The sequence below is a fragment of the Sapajus apella genome, unplaced genomic scaffold (genome assembly GCF_009761245.1).
Source record: "Sapajus apella isolate SASKATOON/1434 unplaced genomic scaffold, GSC_monkey_1.0 scaffold8, whole genome shotgun sequence".
Classification (NCBI taxonomy): domain Eukaryota; kingdom Metazoa; phylum Chordata; class Mammalia; order Primates; family Cebidae; genus Sapajus; species Sapajus apella.
The window spans coordinates 14,068,497-14,090,591 of record NW_022436948.1 but is presented as its reverse complement, the minus strand read 5'-3'; the positions used below and the strand labels follow the sequence as shown (position 1 = coordinate 14,090,591).

The window sequence follows — 22,095 nt, the reverse complement described above, 5'->3', positions numbered from 1 at the left end:
CAAGCTCAGCCTATTCCCTTTTATGTTTTGGTTTCTGAACCATGTGAATATAATTTCTTTCACAAAAATAAAGTAAAATTTAAGGGCCGGGTGTGGTGGCTCAAGCTTGTAATCCTAGCACTTTGGCAGGTGCAGGCAGGAGTATTGCTTAAACCCAGGAGTTTGATACCAGTCTGGGTAACATCGAGAAACTGCATCTCTACAAAAAATACAAAAACCAGCCAGGCATGGTGGCATGTGCCTGTAGTCTCTGCTGCTCAGGCAGCTGAAGAGGGACGATTGCTTGAGCCTGGGAGGCTGAGGTTGCAGTGAGTGGTGATTGTGCCACTGCATTCCAACTTGGGGGACAGAGTGAGACCTTGTCTCAAAAAATAAATAAGTGAATATGGCCAGGTGCAGTGGCTCATGCCTGTAATCCCAGCACTTTGGGAGGCTGAGATGGGCGGATCACCTTAGGTCAAGAGTACGAGACCAGCCTGGCCATCGTGGTGAAACCCTATCTCTACTAAAAAGACAAAAATTAGCCTGGCATGGTGGCGTGTGCCTGTAGTCCCAGCTACTTGGGATGCTGAGGCAAGAGAATTACTTCAACCTGGGAGGCGGAAGTTGCAGTGAGCCAAGATGGCACCACTGCACTCCAGCCTGGGCAACAGAGCAAGACTCCATTAAAAAAAAAAAGTAAAGGCTGGGCGCGGTGGCTCAAGCCTGTAATCCCAGCACTTTGGGAGGCCGAGGCGGGTGAATCACAAGGTCAAAAGATCGAGACCATCCTGGTCAACATGGTGAAACCCTGTCTTTACTAAAAAAAAAAAAAAAATTAGCTGGGCATGGTGGTGCGTGCCTGTAATCCCAGCTACTCAGGAGGCTGAGGCAGGAGAATTGCCTGAACCCAGGAGGCGGAGGTTGCAGTGAGCCGAGATCGCGCCATTGCACTCCAGCCTGGGTAACAAGAGTGAAACTCTGTCTCAAAAAAAAAAAAAAAAAAAAAAGCAAAAAAAAAAAAAGTAAAAAAACAAAAGGACATTCCATGTTCACTCTAAAACCAAGTTACCAAAACCACTTTTCATCCTGCTGAACCGGTTAGACTTGGCTCCCCTTGGTACAATTGAACTTGAGTTTTCACTTGAAACCAATTCAGAGTTTTTATTCTCATACCAAAGGAGCTTCACTAGAAAACAAATGTAACTTTCAATTCCACTTAAAGTTAATGGAGATGTCACACAATCACTATAGATGTAGATACTTGTGCCTTGCCAACAGTAATAAAAAGATCACTTCTAAAATTAATGTGATCCTGTGGCTGGGTGCAGTCGGTGGCTCACGCCTAAAACACTTTAGGAGGCTGAGGTGGGTGGATCGCTTGAGAGCAGGAGTTCGAGACCAGCCTGGCCAACGTGGTGAAACCCTGTCTCTACTAAAAATACAAAAATTTGTCGGGCACAGTAGCGTGCAGTCCCAGCTATATGGGAGGCTGAGGCAGGAGAACTGCTTGAATCCAGGAGGTGGAGGTTGCAGTGAGCCAAAGTTGAGCCATTGTACTCCAGCCTGGGCAACACAGTAAGAGCCATTCTAAAAAAAAAAAAAAGAGGAAATAAGAAAACCAAGCATGCCCTAAAAAGCCTGGGTACTTAGCATACATTTTGTTGACTCAAGATGCATGGAAGTCTCAGTGACAGTTTACTCATACTGTACTTAATATGCAAAATTAGAATAATCAAGTAAGAACTGTGATTAGATGCCATTTTTAAATCCTACAATGAATGCCATGGTGGGGTTGAAAGAGTGCTGGCCTTGAACTCAGAAAAGCTAGGTTCATTTCTGGGTTTTTCCCATTTCTAGAGTCCTTAATTAAAATACCCAGTTTGGCCAGGTACGATAGCTCACGCCTGTAATCCTAGCATTTTGAGAGGCCGAGGCGGACGGATCACCTGAGGTCGGGAGTTCCAGACCAGCTTGACCAACATAGAGAAACCCCATCTCTACTAAAAATACAAAATTAGCCAGGCGTGGTGGCACATGCCTGTAATCCCAACTACTTGGGAGGCTGAGTCAGGAGAATTTCTTGAACCTGGGAGGCGGAGCTTGTGGTGAGCTGATATCACGCCATTGCACTCCAGCCTGGGCAACAAGAGTGAAACTCCATCATAAAAAAAAAAAAAAAAAAAAAAACAAAAAAAAAAACCAGTTTATAAGTGGGGATAACGATATCTGCCTGACCTGATAACAAGGGCTTGTGAGTACAAAACGAAATAAAGAGAAAGCCATTCATGGACTTTGCCTCTCAGTGCCCAGGAAAAGTCTTATGCATGGAGGAGGCCATTAGTGATAAGGACCACAGGTGCAGTTGCAATCACTATCTTCTTTGGCAAAGAAAAAGCACAGACCCAGCCTGGCCAACAGGGCGAAACCCTGTCTCTACTAAAAAAATACAAAAATTACCTGGGCATGGTGGTGTGCGCCTGTAGTCCCAGCTACTCAGGAGGCCGAGGCAGCAGAATTGCTTGAACCTGGGAGGTGGAGGTTGCAGTGAGCCAAGATTGCGCTATTGCACTCCAGCCTGGACAATAGAGCAAGACTCCATCTCCAAAAACAAAAGAAAAAAAAAAAAGGATAGACCTGCGCCAAAACAAGCAGCTTCTAACTCAAGTCATACACCAAGTCAGTGCCTTGTTAGCACACTGTCCTGCTGCTGGCACCGTCCTGGTCTTGCCGGTAACAGGCTGGGAGTCCTCATCTACTGCCCGAAACTTTCAGTAGTTTCCTCTTCAGTTTATCGAGTTCAATGTTCAGGACAATCCTCCCCTTTGCCCCTGCACCTTCTAGTGAAGAAACTCCATCTCAGAATGGCTTAACCAATGTAGAGGTGTATTATCTCACAGAAGAAGAAATTCAGAGAACGTGTGGCTTCGTGTTAATACATGGCTGGAAGATGATGTCTGTTAGCTCTACCACCTTTGGCTTGGTTTTCTGTTTGTTTGTTTTTGAGATGGAACCTCACTCTGTAGCCCAGACTGGAGTGCAATGGCGCGATCTTGGCTCACTGCAACCTCCGCCTCCCGGGTTCAAGTGATTCTCCTGCCTCAGCCTCCCATGTAGCTGGGATTACAGGCATGTGCCACCAGGTCTGGCTAATTTTGTATTTTTAGCAGAGATGGGGTTTTACCATGTTAGTTAGGCTGGTTTCGAACTCCTGACCTCATATGATCCACCTGCCTCGGCCTCCCAAAGTGCTGGGGCGTGATGCACTGCATCCGGCCTTGCTTCTTTTATTCAGTCTTTCATTAAGTCTGCGATGATTGCTCTAGATATCCAGGAGAAGTAAGACCAATTCTTCTTTTTGTGTTTCTTTTTTTTTTTGAGACAGAGTCTTGCTCTGTCACCCACGCTGGAGTGCAGTGACAGGATCTCGACTCACTGCAGTCTCTGTCTCCTGGGTTCAAGTGTTCCTCCTGCCTCAGCTTCCTGAGCCGCTGGGACTACGGGTGCTTGCCACCATGCCCAGCTAACTTTTGCATGTTTTAGTGGAGAAGGGTTCCTCCATGTTGGCCAGGCTGGTCTTGAACTCCTGGCCTCAGGTGATTTGCCCGCCTCAGCCTCCCAAAGTGCTGGGATTACAGGCATGAACCACCATCCTTGGACATATATATATATATATATATATACATATATATATATATATATATTTGTTTGTTTGTTTGTTTGTTTTGAGAAGGGGTCTCACTCTGTCACCCAGGCTGGAGTGCAGTGGCATGATCTTGGTTCACTGCAGCCTCTCCCTCCCAGGTTTAAGCAATTCTCCCACCTCTGCCTCCTGAGTCGCTGGGATTACAGGGGCACACCATCACGCCTGGCTAATTTTTTTTTTTTTGAGACATCTCATGCTGTTGCCCAGGCTGGAGTACAATGGCTTGATCTCAGCTCACTGCAATGTCTGCCTCTTACATTCAAGTGATTCTTTTGCCTCAGCCCCTTGAGTAGCTGGGATTACAGGTGACTGCCACCATGCTCAGCTAATTTTTTGTGTTTTTAGTAGAGATGGGGTTTCTCCATGTTGATCAGGCTGATCTCGAACTCTCAACCTCAGGTGATCTGCCTGCCTCAGCTCCCAAAGTGCTGGGATTACAGGCATGAGCCACCACGCCTGGCGTCTTCACTTAACTTTTAAAAAAGACATCATATTATGTAGAGAAGTAATCATAACATTGCATTGTTGGGCTTATGGGATGTATAAATGTAATACATATAATAATACAAAAAAGAGGGAAGAGAATTGAGCTTTATTAAAGCAAAATGTCTATGTTTTATCTGAATTAAATTAGTGTTAAGCTGAATTATATTTAGATAAGATGCACAATGTTATCAAAATATTAAATTGTACTTAAATATATAGCTTTGTCAATTATACCTCAAGCTGAAAAAATAATTTTGAGATGGCTCCTATCATTAAAAAATATATATTAGAATCCATACAGCAATGACTAAGAAAATAAATTTTTAGGCTGGGCACGGTGGCTCACGCCTGTAATCCTAGCACTTTGGGAGGCTGAGGTGAGTGGATCACCTGAGGTCAGGAGTTCAAGACCAGCCTGGCCATCATGGTGAAACCCCATCTTGAGAAAAAAAAAAAAAAAAAGAAAATAAAATTTTAAGTAGTTTAAAAAAAGAATTTAAATGGTGTACTAAAACGTATTTAACACAGAAGCAGTGAAAGAAGGGCAGAGAAACAAAAATAGGAGACATATTGAAAACAAATAGCAGACTGGGTACGGTGGCTCACACTTGCAATGCTAGTGCTTTGGGAGCTGAGGTGGGTAGATTGCGTGAGCTCAGGAATTCAAGTCCAGGTTGGGCAACATAATGAGACACCATCTCTACAAAAAAAATAAAAATAAAAATTAGTCGGGTGTAGTGGTGTTTACTTGTAGTTCTAGTTACTTGGGAGGCTGAGATGGGAGGGTCTCTTGAGCCCAGGAGTTCGAGGCTGCAGTGAGCTATGATCACATCACTGCACTTTAGTCTAGGCTATAGAATGAGATCCTGTCTGTAAAATAAAAAAAAATAAAATAAAATAAAAAAAAGTAAATGAAGCAAGAACAAAAGAAAACAAATAGCAAAATGGTAAATGTAAATCCAAACATACCATTAAATCACTAAATGTGAATAATCTAAACATTCCAATAAAAAACCAGATATCTGGATTGGATAAAAAAAGCAAAATCTAACTATAGGCAGTCTGCAAGAGTTACACCCTAGATTCAAAGATAAAAAAATAAGTGGAACGTGAAAACATAGAAAAAGATATACTATGAAAATAGTAGGCTGGGGGTGGCAGTATATGCACCTATAATCTTAGTCCTTTGAGAGACCAAGGTGGGAGGATTGCTTGAGCTCAGGAGTTTGAGATCAGCCTGGGCAATATGGCAAAACTCCATCTCTACAAAAAATACAAAAATTAGGGCACAGTGGTGTGTGACTGTAGTCCCAGCTACTGGAGAGACTGAGGTGGGAAGATCCTTGAGCCTCAGAGGTTAAGGCTGCAGTGAGCCATAATTGGGCCACTGTACTTCAGCCTGGGTGACAGAGACAGAGTGAAACCCTGTCTCAAAAAAAAAAAAAAAAAAAAGTCACCATAAGAGAGTTGCAGTCATTAGTTATGTGGCTAGTGGCTACCTCTAACATTAAGTCAAGAAATATTACTAGAGACAAAGAGGAACATTTAGTAATGATACAAGAGTCAATACATCAGGAACATACAAGTCATAAATATGTACACATCTAGTAACAAAGTCTCAAAAACATGAAAGAAAACTGGCAGAATTAAAGAGATATGAGGAGATACAGACAGTCCACTGAGGCAGGTGGGCTGCTTCATTCCAAGAGTTCTAGATGAGCTTGAGCAACATAGGGAGACCCCATTTCTACCAAATATTAAAAAAATCAGCCGGGTATGTTGGTGCTCACCTGTAGTCCCAGCTACTGGGGAGGCTGAGGTGGGAAGATCACCTGAGTCCAGGAAGTTGAGGGTACAGTGAGCTGAGATCACACTACTACACTCCATTCTTTTTCTCATGTGATGAAAAGTACACGGATAAGCAGCCCATTTCCACTGATAACCACTGAGGGTTTCTTATGACTCTTATGGCAATGAAATGTGTATTTACAGAGTAAAGATATACAATTTTAAGATTTTAATATAATTGGGCCTAAGTACAGTGTTTTTGTTTTTAACTGCCTGGGGGATTCTGTTGTGCAACCAGGGTTGACAAACACTGCATCTAGGCCAGGTGCCTTTGATTTGCAGCTGAGGTCTAGAGAGAATTATTGAAACTGTAGTCCCAGCTACTTGGGAGGCTGAAGCTGGAGAATCACTTCAGCTCAGTGGGGTGAGGCTGTGGTAAGCCAAGATTGCACCGCTTCTCTACAGCCTGGGGACAGAGAGAGACTCCATATCAAAAAAAAAAAAAAAAAAAAAAGAATTTCTGATCTACCCTTTTTTACCTTTTTGCCCATCTTTTTTTTTTTTTTTTGAGACGGAGCCTTGCTCTGTAGCCCAGGCTGGAGTGCAATGGTGCGATCGCGGCTGACCGCAACCTCTGCCTCCCAGGTTCAAGCGATTCTCCTGCCTCAGCCTTCCAAGTAGCTGGGATTACAGGTGCCCAACCCCACGCCTGGCTAATTTTTGTATTTTTGGTAGACATGGCATTTCTCTGTGTTGGTCAGGCTGGTCTCCAACTCCTGACCTCAGGTGATCTGCCCACTTTGGCCTCCCAAAGTGCTGGGATTACAGGCCTGAGCCACCACACCTGGCTGTTTCCCACCTTTCACCACAGAGGTCCCCAACCATGAATTTTCTCTCCCAGGAAGGCTGAAATGACACATTACAAGCAGCTTAGTCATCTGCACATGGTGCCATCTGATTTGAGGCATCTGTTCCTCCTCACCATTCCTTATAAGATTGGACTGTCTACATGTCTACATGTGCCACTTTTTTTTTTTTTTTTGAGAGAGGGTCTTGCCTGTTCTGCTTCCTTATACCCTGGAGTTCAAGCGCAAAGTTCCCTCTCATCTGATTTCCCTGTTTTTAAGTTACATACCCCAGCATGATGATGATGATTATTGTTGAGACAGGATCTCATTCTGTTGCCCAGGCTGGAGTGCAATGGTGCAATCATAGCTCACTGCAGCCTCAACCTCCTGGGCTCACATGATCCTCCTACCTCAGCCTCCCAAGTAGCTTGGACTACAGGCACGTACCACCATGCCTGGCTAATTACATGTGTCAGATTCAAGCCATGTTCCAGGATTCCAAACAACTCAGGCTACTTTAGGATTCTGTTGATTTATAGGAGACTATCAACGGAACTGGCCTGGTACAAGAGCAAACTCTTCAAAATTACATACTTGAGGCTGGGCATGGTAGCTCACGCCTGTAATCCCATTACTTTGGGAGGTCAAGGCGGGCAGATCACTTGATGTTAGGAGTTTGAGACCAGCCTGGCCAACATGATGAAACCCCATCTCTACTAAAAATACAAAATGTAGCTGGGTGTGGTGGTGCATGCTTGTAATTCCAGCTACTCAGGAGGCTGAGGCATGAGAATCGCTTGTACCCAGGAGGCGGAGGTTGCAGTGAGCTAAGATTGCACCACTGCACTCCAGCCTGGGTGACAGAGTAAGACTCTGTCTCCAACAACGTTTGAGGATGGTCCGAAGGTAGTGAGTTATCTCAATTGATTGTTCACAGTCAGTTACAGATCGAACTCCTTGTTCTACTCTTTCCCCGCATCTCACTATTGCACTTGACTAGTCTTACAAAAAAAAAAAAAAAAAAAGTTTGAATCCTGCAGTCACATCCCAGTTTGTAACACACAGACTCTGTGATATATCATGGGGCAGGAGCACCCAACGGTCATGGGATCATGGAGTTTCCAGGTTGGAATGAACAGGCCTGCCCTAACATTTGCAGGGCTGAGACAAAAGCACAGATAGATGCCCTTATACCATATGCCAAATGCTTAGACATAATAAATCACGAGGACACAGCTACATAAATATGTTCTATCAGCCTGTCTTAAGAAATATACCTTCATAAAGACCTGGAAGGCAGGTTCGAATGTGGAATTTTTGGACTTCTTTCAGTTCTGTGTAGAAGGCTGGCAGTAGTGAGCTGGCTGCCTGCCCGCCCCTGGCCTGTGCTCTTTTCCCCAGTCCTGCTGCTTGTGGCACTGGGTGGGGCCTATGTTCAAGGCTAGCAGTGAACTCAATGAGGGACAGTCCCTGCGCTGTTCAGGATCCTATATACAGACTCAGGGTTCTTTGGGCAGGAAATTCCGGGATGCTGGTACTCAAGTGGTGTTCTAAACAGTGGTCCTTGGCCGGGCACAGTGGTTCATGCCTGTAATCCCAGCACTTTGGGAAGCCAAGGTGGGTGGATCACTTGAGGTTACAAGTTCGAGACCATCCTGGCCAACATGGAGAAACTCCATCTCTACTAAAAATACAAAAATTTAGCCGGGTGTGGTGGCGCACACCTGTAATCCCAGCTACTCGGGGGGCTGAGGCAGGAAAATTGCTTGAACCTGGGAGGTGGAGGTTGCAGTAAACCAAGATCGCACCATGGCACTCCAGCCTGGGCGACAGAGTGAGACTCCATATCTAAATAAATAAAAAATAAACAGTAGTTCTTAACTGAGAGTGATTTGGCAAGGTCTGGAATTATTTTTGGTTGTCCCAGCCTGGCAGGGAGGGGGAGGGTATTACTGGCATCTAGTGAGTAGGTGAGCAGGGGCTAGGGATTCTACTAAACATCCTACAGTGGACAGGACAGCCTCTATAGCAAAGAATTATCTGGCCCAAAATGTCCATAGTGCCCAGATTTGACATCCTGCATTAGGAAGACGCAAATACCCTTAATTTTCACGAAGTTAAATTCCTTAACCCTGTTCCAGGAGAGACGATGTTCTTGGGAGGAGTACCTTCTTGGCTTCAACACATTTTTTTTAGACAAAGTCTCGCTCTGTTGCCCATGCTGGAAGGCAGTGGCACGATCTCAGCTTACTACAACTTCCGCCTCCCTGGTTCAAGCAATTCTCCTGCCTCAGCCTCCCGAGTAGCTGAGATTACAGGCATGCTCAACCATGCCCAGCTAATTTTTTGTATTTTTAGTAGAGATGGGGTTTCACCATGCTGGCCAGGCTGGTCTCAAACTCCTGACCTTGTGATCTTCCTGTCTTGGCCTCCCAAACTGCTGGGATTACAGGCGTGAGCCACCGCATACAGCCTCAACACATTCTTTTCTCCATGAGAGATGATGCTGGAAGAGGGACAGAATACGGCCCTTTTAAACAATGGGACTCCCTTGTTCAGATGTAAGGATCATCGTAGGAAGGCACCACCCTGGCATCATTAGACCACTCAAAAGAAGAGTAATTCACCGTTCCAAAGCAGCTCTCTTGTGTCGACGGGTGGCTCCCTTGGCAAGTTTACAGTGAACTGAAATCTGCTGAACTTCCTGGAACACAAAGAAACTTCAGCTTTGGGCAAAGGCCATTTGGCCAGCATTTGCACTGTTTATGTAACCGTCTAGAATATACTAAATATCTGTAAACTACTAAATACAACAAGCAAAACTACAATTATGCATACTTCCTGGAGGATGATCAAAAAATGTGAATTGTGTTTCTCTGATAGGGAATGCATTATAGTCTGAGGGTCTAAATAACATAATAAGTAAATACATAGATAATAGTGTACTCCAAACAAGGCTGGAGTGAATTCTGTTGTTCATACTGGACTTGAATTAAGTCTCAGTATTTTGCCATGCTCAAAACTAAATGCTAGGCTGGACGTGGTAGCTCACATCTGTAATCCCCAGCACTTTGGAAGGCCGAGGAGAGCAGATGGCTGGCTTGAGCTCAGGAGGTTGAAACCAGCCTGGGCAACATGGTGAAATCCCCGTCTCTAGTCAAAATACAAAAATTAGCCGGTGTGGTATCGCATGCCTGTGGTCCCAGGTACTTGGGAGGCTGACGCAGGAGGATCGCTTGAACCTAGGAGGTGGAGGCTGCAGTGAGCTTGATCGTGCCACTGCACTTCAGCCTGGGCGACAGAGCGAGAATTTGTCTCAAAGGAACAATCACCCCTCCCCCGAAAAAGTAGTTTGTACTATTTTCTCATTTCATAATATGTTTTTGAAATATTCCCTTGAAAGATAAGTCATCTTTATCGTCCTGTTGTATGGAGGGATCATAAATTATGTTGTTATTCTATCCTTGAGCGTTGTGGCCACGGGGCCAGACAAAAACGCAGGAGATGCGTAGAAGCCAACTAGTTGCCTTTTGGTTATCTGTAGGGCTGTGGTCCTGCCAAAGAGGAAAAATGTAAAAGGAGTATGGAATTCTGCCAACCAAATAAGCTCTGTGCTAAGGACTAAGAAAATTGCAGGGGAAGAAAAGGTGAGGCCGGGGATTGAGGTGTAACGACTTCCTGTCCTTCAGAAAACTGTACACCAAGACAAAAAAAATGAAAACTACAAAAGCATCCATCTTGGTACGCCCCAATTTCTGAGTAACAAATGAGACGCTGTGACCAAAATCAGTCATAACTAATGACATTTCTAGATAAAGTGACTTCAGATCGCCAAGGAGTACCGTTTGTATCTCATTTTGCGAATGTCGCGTCCTGCATTCGGCGCGCTACGCGCCCGTTTGGAAAACGATGTGTTTTTTTTTTCCACGTTTCGGGTTTCTGGACCTTTCCGGGCTGTGGGGCGGGGGAAGTCTGCGGCGCACGCGGCCCCTTGGCCCCGCCCCCGGTCAGTCCCGGCCATTGACGACCCGAGGCTGCCGCAGAAGGCGGGCTGAGCGCGCGCGCGGCGATTGGTTCCGGGCCAGAGTGGGTGGGGCGCAGAGGTCCGGCCTATAAAGTGTCCGCGGCGCCCTGGGCTGGCTTGCGTCGTTTTCTTCTGCAGCATCTGTGGTTTCCTCGACAGTCTTTGGAACCCGGATCCAGGCGTGGCCTCGCGAGTGATGGCGATGAAGGCGGTGTGCGTGTTGAAGGGCGACGGCCCGGTGCAGGGCACCATCAATTTCGAGCAGAAGGCAAGGGCCGGGGAGGAGGCTCGTGGCGAGACCTCTCCCGCCAGCTTGCCCGCCCACGCATCTGTGCTTGGAGCGGACCGCTAGCCAGGCCTCTGGGCTGTCCTAGTCCCGCGCCCGGCCCCGGCCCCGGCCCGTACCGCCCGGTCGGTGCCTTCGCCCCTGCGGTGCGGCGTCCGCTAAGTGCTGAGTCACCGGGCGGGCCCGGGCGCGGGGTGTGGGACTGAGGTCGCCGCGGGGCTGGGCCTGCGCGTGGCAGGAGCGCGGGGAGGGATTGCCGCGGCTGGGGAGGGCGCGGGCGCGGTGGCCTCGGGGGTCTGTGGACCGCCGCCGCGGGGTCGGTCGTGGTGCTTGGAGCGGCTGTGCCTCTCCCTTGCCTGGCGGTGTTCTCGTTCTATGGGTCCCGCAGACGCCGAGTGGCGCAGTGCCAGGCCCGGCCCGGGGGTGGCGACTGCGCCGGGGGACCCCTGGTCTTCGCATCCCTCTCCACTTGGAGTTTCCGCTTTTGTATACAGTTCTAAGGCTAAGAATGTTTTTTATATCTTTAAAAGACTTTGGAAAAGAAAAATACGCAACAGAGACCGTTTTGTATGGCACTTTGCAAGAAAGTTTGCTGGCTGTTCTGGGTCTGTTCTAGGTCATGGTTGGGCTGCAAGGGCAGAGAAGGTAGCCTTGGACAGAGGTCCTTTTCCTCTTCCTAAGCTCCGAAAGCCAGAGATTTAACTGACTGTTTCCGGGATTTTTGAGGGCAGCGATTCTTAATTCTGGGTACACAGTTACCTCATTTGAAGATCTTATTAAAAATACACCAGAAACCAGCCTCAGACCAGTTACATCCAAACCTGCCCTAGTGCAGGGCGAGTAATGCCAGGTTTTAAAAGTTTCCAAGGTGATTTTGATGTGCACGCACGATTTAGAACTGTTGTTTGACGTCAGTGGGTGGGTTTAGGATTTGGAAATTAGAAGAATTGGAGTTTCCATTACACCGAATTGGCACTTAATAACTGTAGTCGGAGCATTTCTGAAGCCAACTTCTCTGTAAAGTGGCTTTAAAATTGCTCTGCCATTAGGCAGGTTGCTAAGATGGTCAGAGACAAACTTCTGAACGAATCTTGTAGAATAAAATATACAGAAATATTTTCAGAACTGTTATCAATAAAATTGTAAAACGAGTTGCCACGAAGGCGGTTGTGTTAACACTGTCCCCAGAACCTTAGCGAAGTTACCAACTGGTGGAAAATTGTCTTCGTACTCGGCTTAAAAATCGAGAGAATATATACTGTATGAATGAGATTCAGTCTTTAAAGGGATTTACAGAAACAGGAGAGGACAGGAACAGTCTGTGTAAGTGTCTGAAATTTATGCGAGGGAGATATGAGTTTAGCTTTTTTTTTTTTCTCTGAGACAGAGTCTCGCTGTATCCCCCAGGCTGGAGTGTAGGGGCGCGATCTCTGCTCACTGCACCCTCCGCCTCCCTGGTTCAAGTGATTCTTCTGCGTCAGCCTCTCCAGTAACTGGGGACTACAGGCGTGCACCACCATGCCCAGCTAACTTCTGTTTTTTTTTTTTAGTGGAGACGGGGTTTCACCACGGTGGCCAGGATGGTCTTGATCTCCTAACCTTGTGATCCACCCACCTCGGCCTTCCAAAGTGGTGGAGTTTACAGGCGTCAGCCACCGCACCCGGCCAGCTTTTTTCTTTAATAGGCCTTCAGATTTTCTGGAAAAGGTTCTTTGCCATTTGACTTCATTTTGCAGGTTTCATTTGTCACTTTGTTTTGTCCCTCTTGAGTTCTCCCCATATAATTCACCAGTACTAGTCTTAAGAGCCTCTGAGGAATCCCCTCTCCTTGGCCATTGAGAATCCATGCATGAACCCAGGTTTCTGTCATTTTCTACCTTCCCTGAGCAGCTTGCCTAGTTCCCTCTTTTAAGCTCCAGGCTTCATTTTGGTGATGCCCGTTGTACCTGAGAAAGAGCCTTGGATGGTGGAGCATTCCAGCTCTCCAGATATGCAGAGATAATTGGCTGTAAACTACCTGGCTTGGCCCATTCTGTGTTTAAAATCTTGGTCTTGTTGCCAGCTTTTACAAATCAGAATTTTTCACCTATAAATTAGTCCAGTTTTCCTAGCTTCTCTTGGAGAGTTTTTGGAGATCTTTTCATGCTGAGCCTTCATTGGCCCAAGGGCAGCACAGCTGGAGCAGTGTATTTTTTCACTTCCCAGGCCTGTGTCATTCTGCTAAGTTAACAGCCTGGTCCCTGTACGGTTGTACCCAAGCACAGCTGCTTACGTGTTCCCAGTGCATTACCCGTTAAATGGAGGTTTGAAAGAACCTGCCCTTTTTGGCTCTGTGCTCTTAACAACAAAGAGTGTTTGAGGGACAACTTTCACAGTTGAGTTTTTTTTCAAAATTAAAGGTCGTAGAAGGGTCATGGCATCTATTCTCAAAAAGAAAAGAATTTTAAAAGGCAGCAATTGCCAGAAGACTTCGTTTGAGCAGTGGTATTTTCCAGTGGAAAGTCACCTCTTAAGGGCTAATGCCTCTTAACTGTTGGCCCTATTTGAAAACAAACCAAGCTAAAAACAAGAGACACTAACGTGTTGTGTGACTGTGGTGTGGACGCTGTGTCTGTTTTAGTCAGCTCTAGTTGTAACTTCCTCGATTTCTGTATGTAGCCACTGAGCACCATCACCTGTCACCGTTACCTGAATGGCGACCCTGCTTGTCTTCTTGGTAGAGTGGAAAGGTTATCTAGGTTTCAGTGCTTGAAAAGATTTCAGAAAACACTAGTATCTGGTTAGACTGGAATCAGTCCTCTCCCACAGGCAGTGGAATAGGATAGTTTCTGACTGCTAATTAAGAATACCTGGCTGAGCCGGGCGCGGTGGCTCAAGCCTGTAATCCCAGCACTTTGGGAGGCCGAGGCGGGTGGATCACGAGGTCAAGAGATCGAGACCATCCTGGTCAACATGGTGAAACCCCGTCTCTACTAAAAATACAAAAAATTAGCTGGGCATGGTGGCGCATGCCTGTAGTCCCACTACTCAGGAGGCTGAGGCAGGAGGATTGCCTGAACCCAGGAGGCGGAGGTTGTGGTGAGCCGAGATCACGCCATTGCACTCCAGCCTGGGTAACGAGCGAAACTCCGACTCAAAAAAAAAAAAAAAAAAAAAAGAATACGTGGCTGGGTGCAGTGGCTCACGCCTGTAATCCCAGCACTTTGGGAGGCCAGGGCAGGTGGATCATGAGAGATCGAGACCATTCTGGCTAACACGGTGAAACCCGTGTTTACTAAAAATGTGAAAAATTATTTGGGTGTGGTGGCATGCACCTGTAATCCCAGCTACTCAGGAGGCTGATGGGAGAGAATCACTTGAACTTGGGAGAATCACTTGAACCCGGGAGGTGGAGGTTGCAGTGAGCTGAGATTGCGCCAGTGCACACCAGCCTATGCGGCAGAGTGAGACTCCATCTGAAAAAAAAGAAAAAACAAACACCTAGGATGGAAACTTAAAAACACTCACTGAGTGGGGGAGTGGGGAGCAGGGGTCCTAGGGCTGCCCGTTGGACATATTTCCAGGGTGCCTTTTTCTTCAAGAGTCAAGTCTGTATGCCGTATGGAAGCGTGTCTATGTGGAGAAAATGCAAGGTACTACTGAGCGTACGTTGAGACATACACCTTTGGGTTAAAAAGGTTTACATGTACGTGTATATTCAACATGTACAAATGTACGGCCTGTTCAAAAGCATTGACTAAATAGGTACTTAATACTACATTTTTACTGTAATAGTCAAACCCTGCAAAGTATCTAACCCTGATGCGTAGGTAGTCACTATGCTTACCACTCTGTTAGGTGCTTTTTATGTTATTTAATCACAAAGCCTGGCCACAGCACTTGCGCATTGAGTGCGGGACAAGTTTACCATCTCCCTTTGAGGACACAGGCCTAGAGCAGTTAAGCAGCTTGCTGGAGGTTCACTGGCTAGAAAGTGGTGGTTCTGGGATTTGGACACAGATTTTTCCACTCCCGAGCCTGGTTTTTTACTTGCCTGTGAGGGGTAAAGGTAAATGAGCTGTTTTCTTGGTTCAGTAACTCTCTCACACTGTTCTTTGATTAAAGGAAAGTAATGGACCAGTTAAGGTGTGGGGAAGCATTACAGGATTGCCTGAAGGCCTGCATGGATTCCATGTTCATCAGTTTGGAGATAATACACAAGGTGGGTGTTGTGTTGTGCTGGTGAACCATACTTGTTCAGCCTAGTTAGATAAACTCAGTAGCCCCTAAACATTAAAACCTCTCAACTCATTTTTGTTTTTGAGACAGGGTCTTGCTCTGTCACCCAGGCTGGAGCGCAGTGGTGCTGTGGGATCACAGCTCACTGTTAGCCTCAGCCTCCCTGGTTCCAGTGAGCCTCATGCCTTGGCCTGTAGCTGGGACTACAGGCACACGCCACCACGCCTGGCTCATTTTTGTATTTTTTCTAAAGGTGGGGTTTCATCATGTTGCCCAGGCTAGTCTTGAACTGCTGGGCTGAAGCGGTCCATCCTCGACCTCCCAGAGTGCTGGGATTACAGGTGTGAGCCACTGTGCCTGGCAAAACCCTCATCTCTTCTTTTAAAAAAGAGGTCAACTTTATTGTATAAGCACTGTGCTAAAATTATAGAAACTAGGACCATATCTTGTTTTTTGTAATAATGCTAGCACAGCGAGACAGGAAGAAAAGTAATTGCACTAGATTGTGAAGACTGGGGTACACCTGTTTCTTAATGTTCAGTGTCCTTTGTCTTAAGATTTGGTGTAGTATATCTTTAGGAAAAAAAAAAGTCAAGGTGAAATAACTGTGATCAACCTTAAGATTAGCTGCAAAACTGGCAGGTGTCTTTTCGACACCTAGCCGTGGAAAAGAAGGGGAAAGTTGATGTTTTTTGTCTTATGGCTTCGTTGTAGTAGAGGGTGTTTTTTAAAGAATGCAATGTTTTTTAAAGTTGAGCTCTTAACTCTTGGGGGTGATCCCAAGTGTTTGCGCTGGGGGTTGAGGGTGGGAGCCTCAAGCAAAGGGGCTATATTTATTTGCATAATGCCATATAAGAGCATGCCCCAAACACAGGCTCCTTAGTGGGACAAAAGTATGATACAAACTGAAGATGGAATGTAGATAGGTGATTATTGGTGCTTTGGAATAAGCTTTTTTTAAAAAAATTTTAAGTATTTTTAAAAATCAGACAGCCCCTGAACCAGAGTAGGAGAAATGCCAAGTTTTTCTTCCTTTTTTTTTGAGACAGTCTCACAGCTGTCACCCAGGCTGGAGTGCAGTGGCACGATCTCGGCTCACTGCAACCTCCGCTTCCTGGGTTTAAGCCATTCTCTGCCTCAGCCTCCTGAGTAGCTGGGATTACAGGCCCATGCCACCATGCCCAGCTAATTTTTTTTTTTTTTTTTTAAGTAGAGACGGAGTTTCACCATATTGGCCAGGCTGGTCTTGAACTCCTGACTTCGTGATCCACCCGCCTCGGCCTCCCAAAGTGCTGGGATTACAGGCGTGATCCAGTGGGCCCGGCCCGAGTTTTATTTTCTTAATTTGGGATTCGAAGCAAGTTCACAAACATTTATGGGTTAAATTGCATTTAGTGATCTTTTGCCGTATTTGAGTAATAATCTGAATTTTTTGTTTATAGATTTCTCCTTAAATTAACTTTATTCATCTTGCTAATTAGTTCCAAATAGTGATTTTGAAGGATCAAATTGGATCCATTTCCGAAATTGGTGAAATTCCCCAAGTTGCTTTTTGGCTTTCCTGCCTCTGGCCTGGGAGGTGATTGCCCCGCCAAGTCCTGTAACTTGCCTGCTTTTCTCCTGTGTGGGACTCCTGGGCTGTGGGGGGAGCTGCTGAGTGAAGACAGCCGTGTTATGAAACGGCCTCCTGTGCCGCCGAGGCTGTGCTCTATGAATGTCATCCCCTGGTGCACAGGAGTGGCTTCTACGCAGGATACAGTCGGAATGTGCCACCCCCCCTGGAGTTGTGTAAGGCAGCAGCCTTGGCCCTGGCACATAAGATGCTGTTGAATATTCTGCCTGCACCAAGTAAAGGGCACAGATAGAACTGCTTGAGAGCATGTTGCTGGGGAGATGAGATTTTTGTAGTTAAAGAATACTACATTCTTAACAATTTGGATGATAACCATGGGATTTTAATAGAAAAACTGTTGAAGATCAGTGTGGTCCCCTTATTTTACAATGAAGAAGCCAAAGTTCAGAGAAGGGTATTAACTTTACAAGTGTCCGACAGTAGTTAGAACTTTTTATTTATTTGTGAGACGGAGTCTTGCCCTGTCACCTAGGCTGGGGTGCAGTGGTGTGGTCTCAGCTTACTGCAACCTTTGCCTCCCAGGCTCAAGCGATTCTCCTGCCCCAGCCTCCCAAGTAGCTGGGACTACAGGTGTGCACCACCATGCTCAGCTAATTTTTGTATTTTTTCAGTAGAGATGGGGTTTTGCCATGTTGGCCAGGCTGGTCTCAAACTCCTGACCTCAGGTGATCCACCCACCTCAGCTTCCCAAAGTGCTGGGATTACAGGTGTTAGCTTCCATGCCTGGCCATAGAACTTGTTTCTATTCCCTTCTCACTGTACCGGTACCAAGGTGTTGCTTATCCCGGAAGTCATGATGCAGGCCTTTGCTCTCTCTGTTGGAAGTTGTTGCAGTGTTTATTTTTAGAATGTATTTGGGAACTTTAATTCATAATTTGGCTTTTTTTTTCTTGTAAATAGGCTGTACCAGTGCAGGTCCTCACTTTAATCCTCTCTCCAGAAAACATGGTGGGCCAGAGGATGAAGAGAGGTGAGCAACAAGATGCTTAACTCTCTTAATAATGGCGATAGCTTTCTGGAGTCCGTGTGGTGTACTACTGTAAATATGTGCCAAGGTAGTTCCGTCTTCTCCCCACCTTTGCTTTTGAACTTGACTCTCATCTAACCCCCTGCCCCCAAATGCTGGAATGCTTAATTGCTGGGCTTAAAGGAGTTGACAAATGGGGACACTTAAAACGATTTGGTTTTGTAGCATTTATTGAATATAGAACTAATACAAGTGCCAAAGGGAACTAATACAGGAAATGTCATGAATAACAGTACTGTCAACCACTAGCAAAATCAGTCATCATTATGAAACATAGGAAGCTTCTTAGATTAAAAAAAATTGAAATTGAAAACTAGTCGAGACTCCATTTGTATGCGTCTTTTCTGAAAGCCTTTCAGGAAAATATTAAAGGACAAGATCATTTTTGTAACAGAGGCCCTGGGACGTAGCTTTGTTAGCTATGCCAGAAATTAACAGGCTTAACTCAGTAACTGAGAGTTTACCCTTTGGTACTTCTGAAACGAGGTGCACCCGCATCTTTCTTCCGAGAACATTAGTCTGTAGACTTGAAGCCTTGTTGGAAGAGCCGTGTCTAGAATGCCTAGCTACTTGTTTTCAAATTTGTGTTTACTCAGTCAAGTTTTAATTTAGGTCATGAACTACCTTGATGTTTAGTGGAATGAGCCCTAATCCATCTGGTGCTTTTTCATTATCAGGCATGTTGGAGATCTGGGCAATGTGACTGCTGGTAAAGATGGTGTGGCCAAAGTGTCAATTGAAGACTCTGTGATCTCACTCTCAGGAGACCATTCCATCATTGGCCGCACGTTGGTGGTAAGTTTTCATGAAAGGATATACATAAAACTTCCTCTAACATACAGTCATGTATCTTTTCACTTCATGATTGTTAGTTGCGGTTTCTAAAGATACAGATAAATTGTACTTGCAGTTCAAATTGGGAAAAGCAAATGTTTTTGGATGATTACAGTGAAAATGAATTATTCTATCTAGGTCAGTTAAGAACACTGTTCTGCTAAGATGCAGTAAAAAGCAGGTTGCATTTGAGCATATCAGAAGATCTGAACTGGGAAAGACAGAAGTATTGTTTAGTTTTAAAGTGGTCAGATTTTCTTGCCAGTATTGGCTTTCTCACGTGTTAAACAGAACATTTTGTAAGTTTAAAACCCGGGATGGACTCGAGTATTCGTGTTCACTCAGGTCTGCAGGTTATCAGGACTGGTTTAGCTTATGGAAAGCTGCTGCCCCAAGTTATCCTGGGGAACTGCATCTGGTTCATGCCAAATGCCAAGCAGAGTCTCTCACTACCTACCCTTGAGGGCATTAATAGTCAGTAGTCACTTCCATTCAGGTGACCCTTTCTGTGGTTTTCTTGAGCCATAGTTGTAAAGCAGAAAAATTTATAAAGGTTTGATGAGCAAAATTCAAAATACTGTTGCTAAAACATGAAGGTATTTTTAGGGTTATATCTTATTTATAGGCCTGTTGCTCATTTGGCGTGAAATTTTGAGGTTTTTCGTTCACTTTCACTTTCCTTTTTTTCCAAAGCAATAAAAAAACTGCCAAAGTAAGAGTCACTGCTGCACTAAGATTACTATAATTTACGGAGGATTAAGAGTAGCATGGTGGTCTACAACAGTTATTTGGGTTTTTAGTATTTCATTTAGACATAGCAACACTTACCTATTGTTTAAAGGTAATGTCTTTGCAACACCTAGACAAAACCTTTAGTAGTAGTTTCTACTTTTAAACCACTAAATGTTAGTATATTTCTCTACTAGTAGGATTAATGTTATTTTTCTAATATTACAAGGTTCTTAAACATCTTTTGGGTATTGTTGGGAAGAGGTAGTGATTACTTGACAGCCCAAAGTTATCTTCTTAAAATTTTTTACAGGTCCATGAAAAAGCAGATGACTTGGGCAAAGGTGGAAATGAAGAAAGTACAAAGACAGGAAACGCTGGAAGTCGTTTGGCTTGTGGTGTCATTGGGATCGCCCAATAAACATTCCCCTGGATGTAGTCTGAGTCCCATTAACTCATCTGTTATCCTGCTAGCTGTAGAAATGTAACTTGACATTAAACACTGTAATCTTAAAAGCATAATTGTGTGATTTTTTTAAAAAAGTTGCTTTAAAGTATCTGTAGTGAGAAACTGGTTTATGATCACTTGGAAGATTTGTATAGTTTTATAAACCTCAAATTAAAATGTTTCAGTGGCCTGTATTTCACCAGACTTAATCACAGATGGGTATTAAACTTGTCAGAATTTCAATTCTCATTCAAGTCTGTGAATAAACACCCTGCATGGCACCTATTTTGAGCCTATTAATCCAAATTCAAACAAAATTAGTACTGGTATTTATATAAACAGCTTCAGTGGAAGAGATTTACTAATATTAACTGATAGCATTTTATTTTGAAAGTTTTGAGGCCATCAAAATGCGTATTTTTTAAACAGCAGGTCTTTTAGCTGAAACTAACACAACTCTGCTTAGACCAATAGGCTGTCCTTTGTAAGCTTTAGGGAAATGTCCCTGCTTAGTCATTTAGCATTCATAAAGTACCTCCTTATTTTAAAAAGATGTTATGGTGTAAGAGATTGATAACATTTAGCTTTTAAAGGCAGTTACAGCCTCAGCTAGCTAATAAGATTATCTATGTGCCAGAATGGCACAAATTCTACGTTCAAGGGTAGAGGTTGGCACAACCTACTTACATATTAGCCCTTTAAAGAAATCTGTAGCATTAGAAGATGGAACAAAGGAAATGCTTTATTGTGGGTTCTGGCTGTTTAAGAATTTACACACCGAATTAGTGAAATTGAGTCACATAATGTATTATGTACCTGTGAGAGAATGCTTTTAAATGTTAATCTAACTCAGGTTTGACTAGTTTATCCCATTGGAAATTATTTGATAAACCAGGAATAAGTGACAATCCTGTTTGTTCATAAATATGTACTTTATCAAATGTAAGATGATTTAGGAGAGGAAAAGCTAAACTGAGGACAAATTTGTAGTGTTTCCAAAGTTTTAAAATTACAGTAAAGAACATGCTCACAGTAAGTGGTGAAAACCACCATCCTTTAAATCTTGGTAGAGAATCTTTTTCAGCATTTAACATATTTCCCTAATGCAGTTTGTTGCACATGTGGAATAACTCAAATAGAGACCTACTTAAGCCTTTTAAAGCTTCACATGTAAAATCACATTAGTAGTAGCTTATTCATGTGCATATAGGAAGGTCTCAATACTTTCAACTGGAAATACAGGCTGTAAGTCCTTGAAGTCTGGATGTTGGGTAATCACGTTTTCTTCCAGAAGCCCATTTGTTAGGACTTTTAAACTTATCAGTGGGACAGTGTAAAATTAAGGACAAGTTTTATAATTTAAATTTGCAAGCAAAACAATTTCCTCTCATTTACTAAAAGCAGGAATATAAGGACATTGCCCTAGATATATTCTCCCCATCAAATGAAAGATCTTATTTAAAAACCAGAGTAATAAAGCAGCTTTGCCTGAGGATGAAGGCAAAGACAAAGTTAACTGCTCAGCACACTGAAACTAAGAGTTTAAGTAATGAAAAACAACTTTGAGGCCATATATACTTGGATAGTGTAACATCAGATCTTGGCACCGGATTTCCTGCAATTTCAGATGAAGGCTTAGCTTGGCTTTGAATGTCTTCATGTGATAGTTCTTGGACAACCTACGATTTTTCCCAGTTAACCCAGCAACTTTAAGCAAAAGAAAGTATACGTGGGGAAAAAGTTCAGTTTACCTCTGCCCAGCAGGGGAATTAAACTGGTAAAGGCAACAGGCAAGGCTTATATAAGAAAACAATAGGTTGCAGTGAAGTCCTCAAACATACAACAAAAACCTTTTAGGTTGCAAATGTTAACCTTGATTCTTTTACCCTTTTGAAAAATTTAATGGGATGGTAAAAAAAAAAAATACACGCAACCTTCCAACGTAATACCCAGGCAATCAGATAATTTGTAGTACAACTTGTAACACCAAGATCTAACTTCCTCCAGCAAAATCTCCTTACAAATTAATTAGGGCAATATTTACCACAAAGCCAATGAGGAAAAAAGAAAACTTCAATTGAATTGCAAA

At 44.2% G+C, this 22,095-nt stretch overlaps 1 protein-coding gene and 1 non-coding gene across 2 annotated transcripts; both read left to right on the top strand.

Annotated features, from left to right (window-relative positions):
* Positions 1-10,860: 10,860 nt before the first annotated feature.
* SOD1 (superoxide dismutase 1) lies at positions 10,861-20,318 on the top strand. Its single transcript, XM_032277048.1, has 5 exons — positions 10,861-11,099; positions 15,222-15,318; positions 17,869-17,938; positions 18,673-18,790; positions 19,872-20,318. The coding sequence occupies exons 1-5, from the start codon at positions 11,028-11,030 to the stop codon at positions 19,977-19,979; spliced, it is 465 nt and encodes a 154-aa protein (XP_032132939.1). The 5' UTR covers positions 10,861-11,027; the 3' UTR covers positions 19,980-20,318.
* Positions 15,732-15,908, top strand: LOC116551065. Its single transcript, XR_004268692.1, has one exon. It is a non-coding gene; the product is annotated as a small nucleolar RNA SNORA81 (small nucleolar RNA).
* Positions 20,319-22,095: the final 1,777 nt, after the last annotated feature.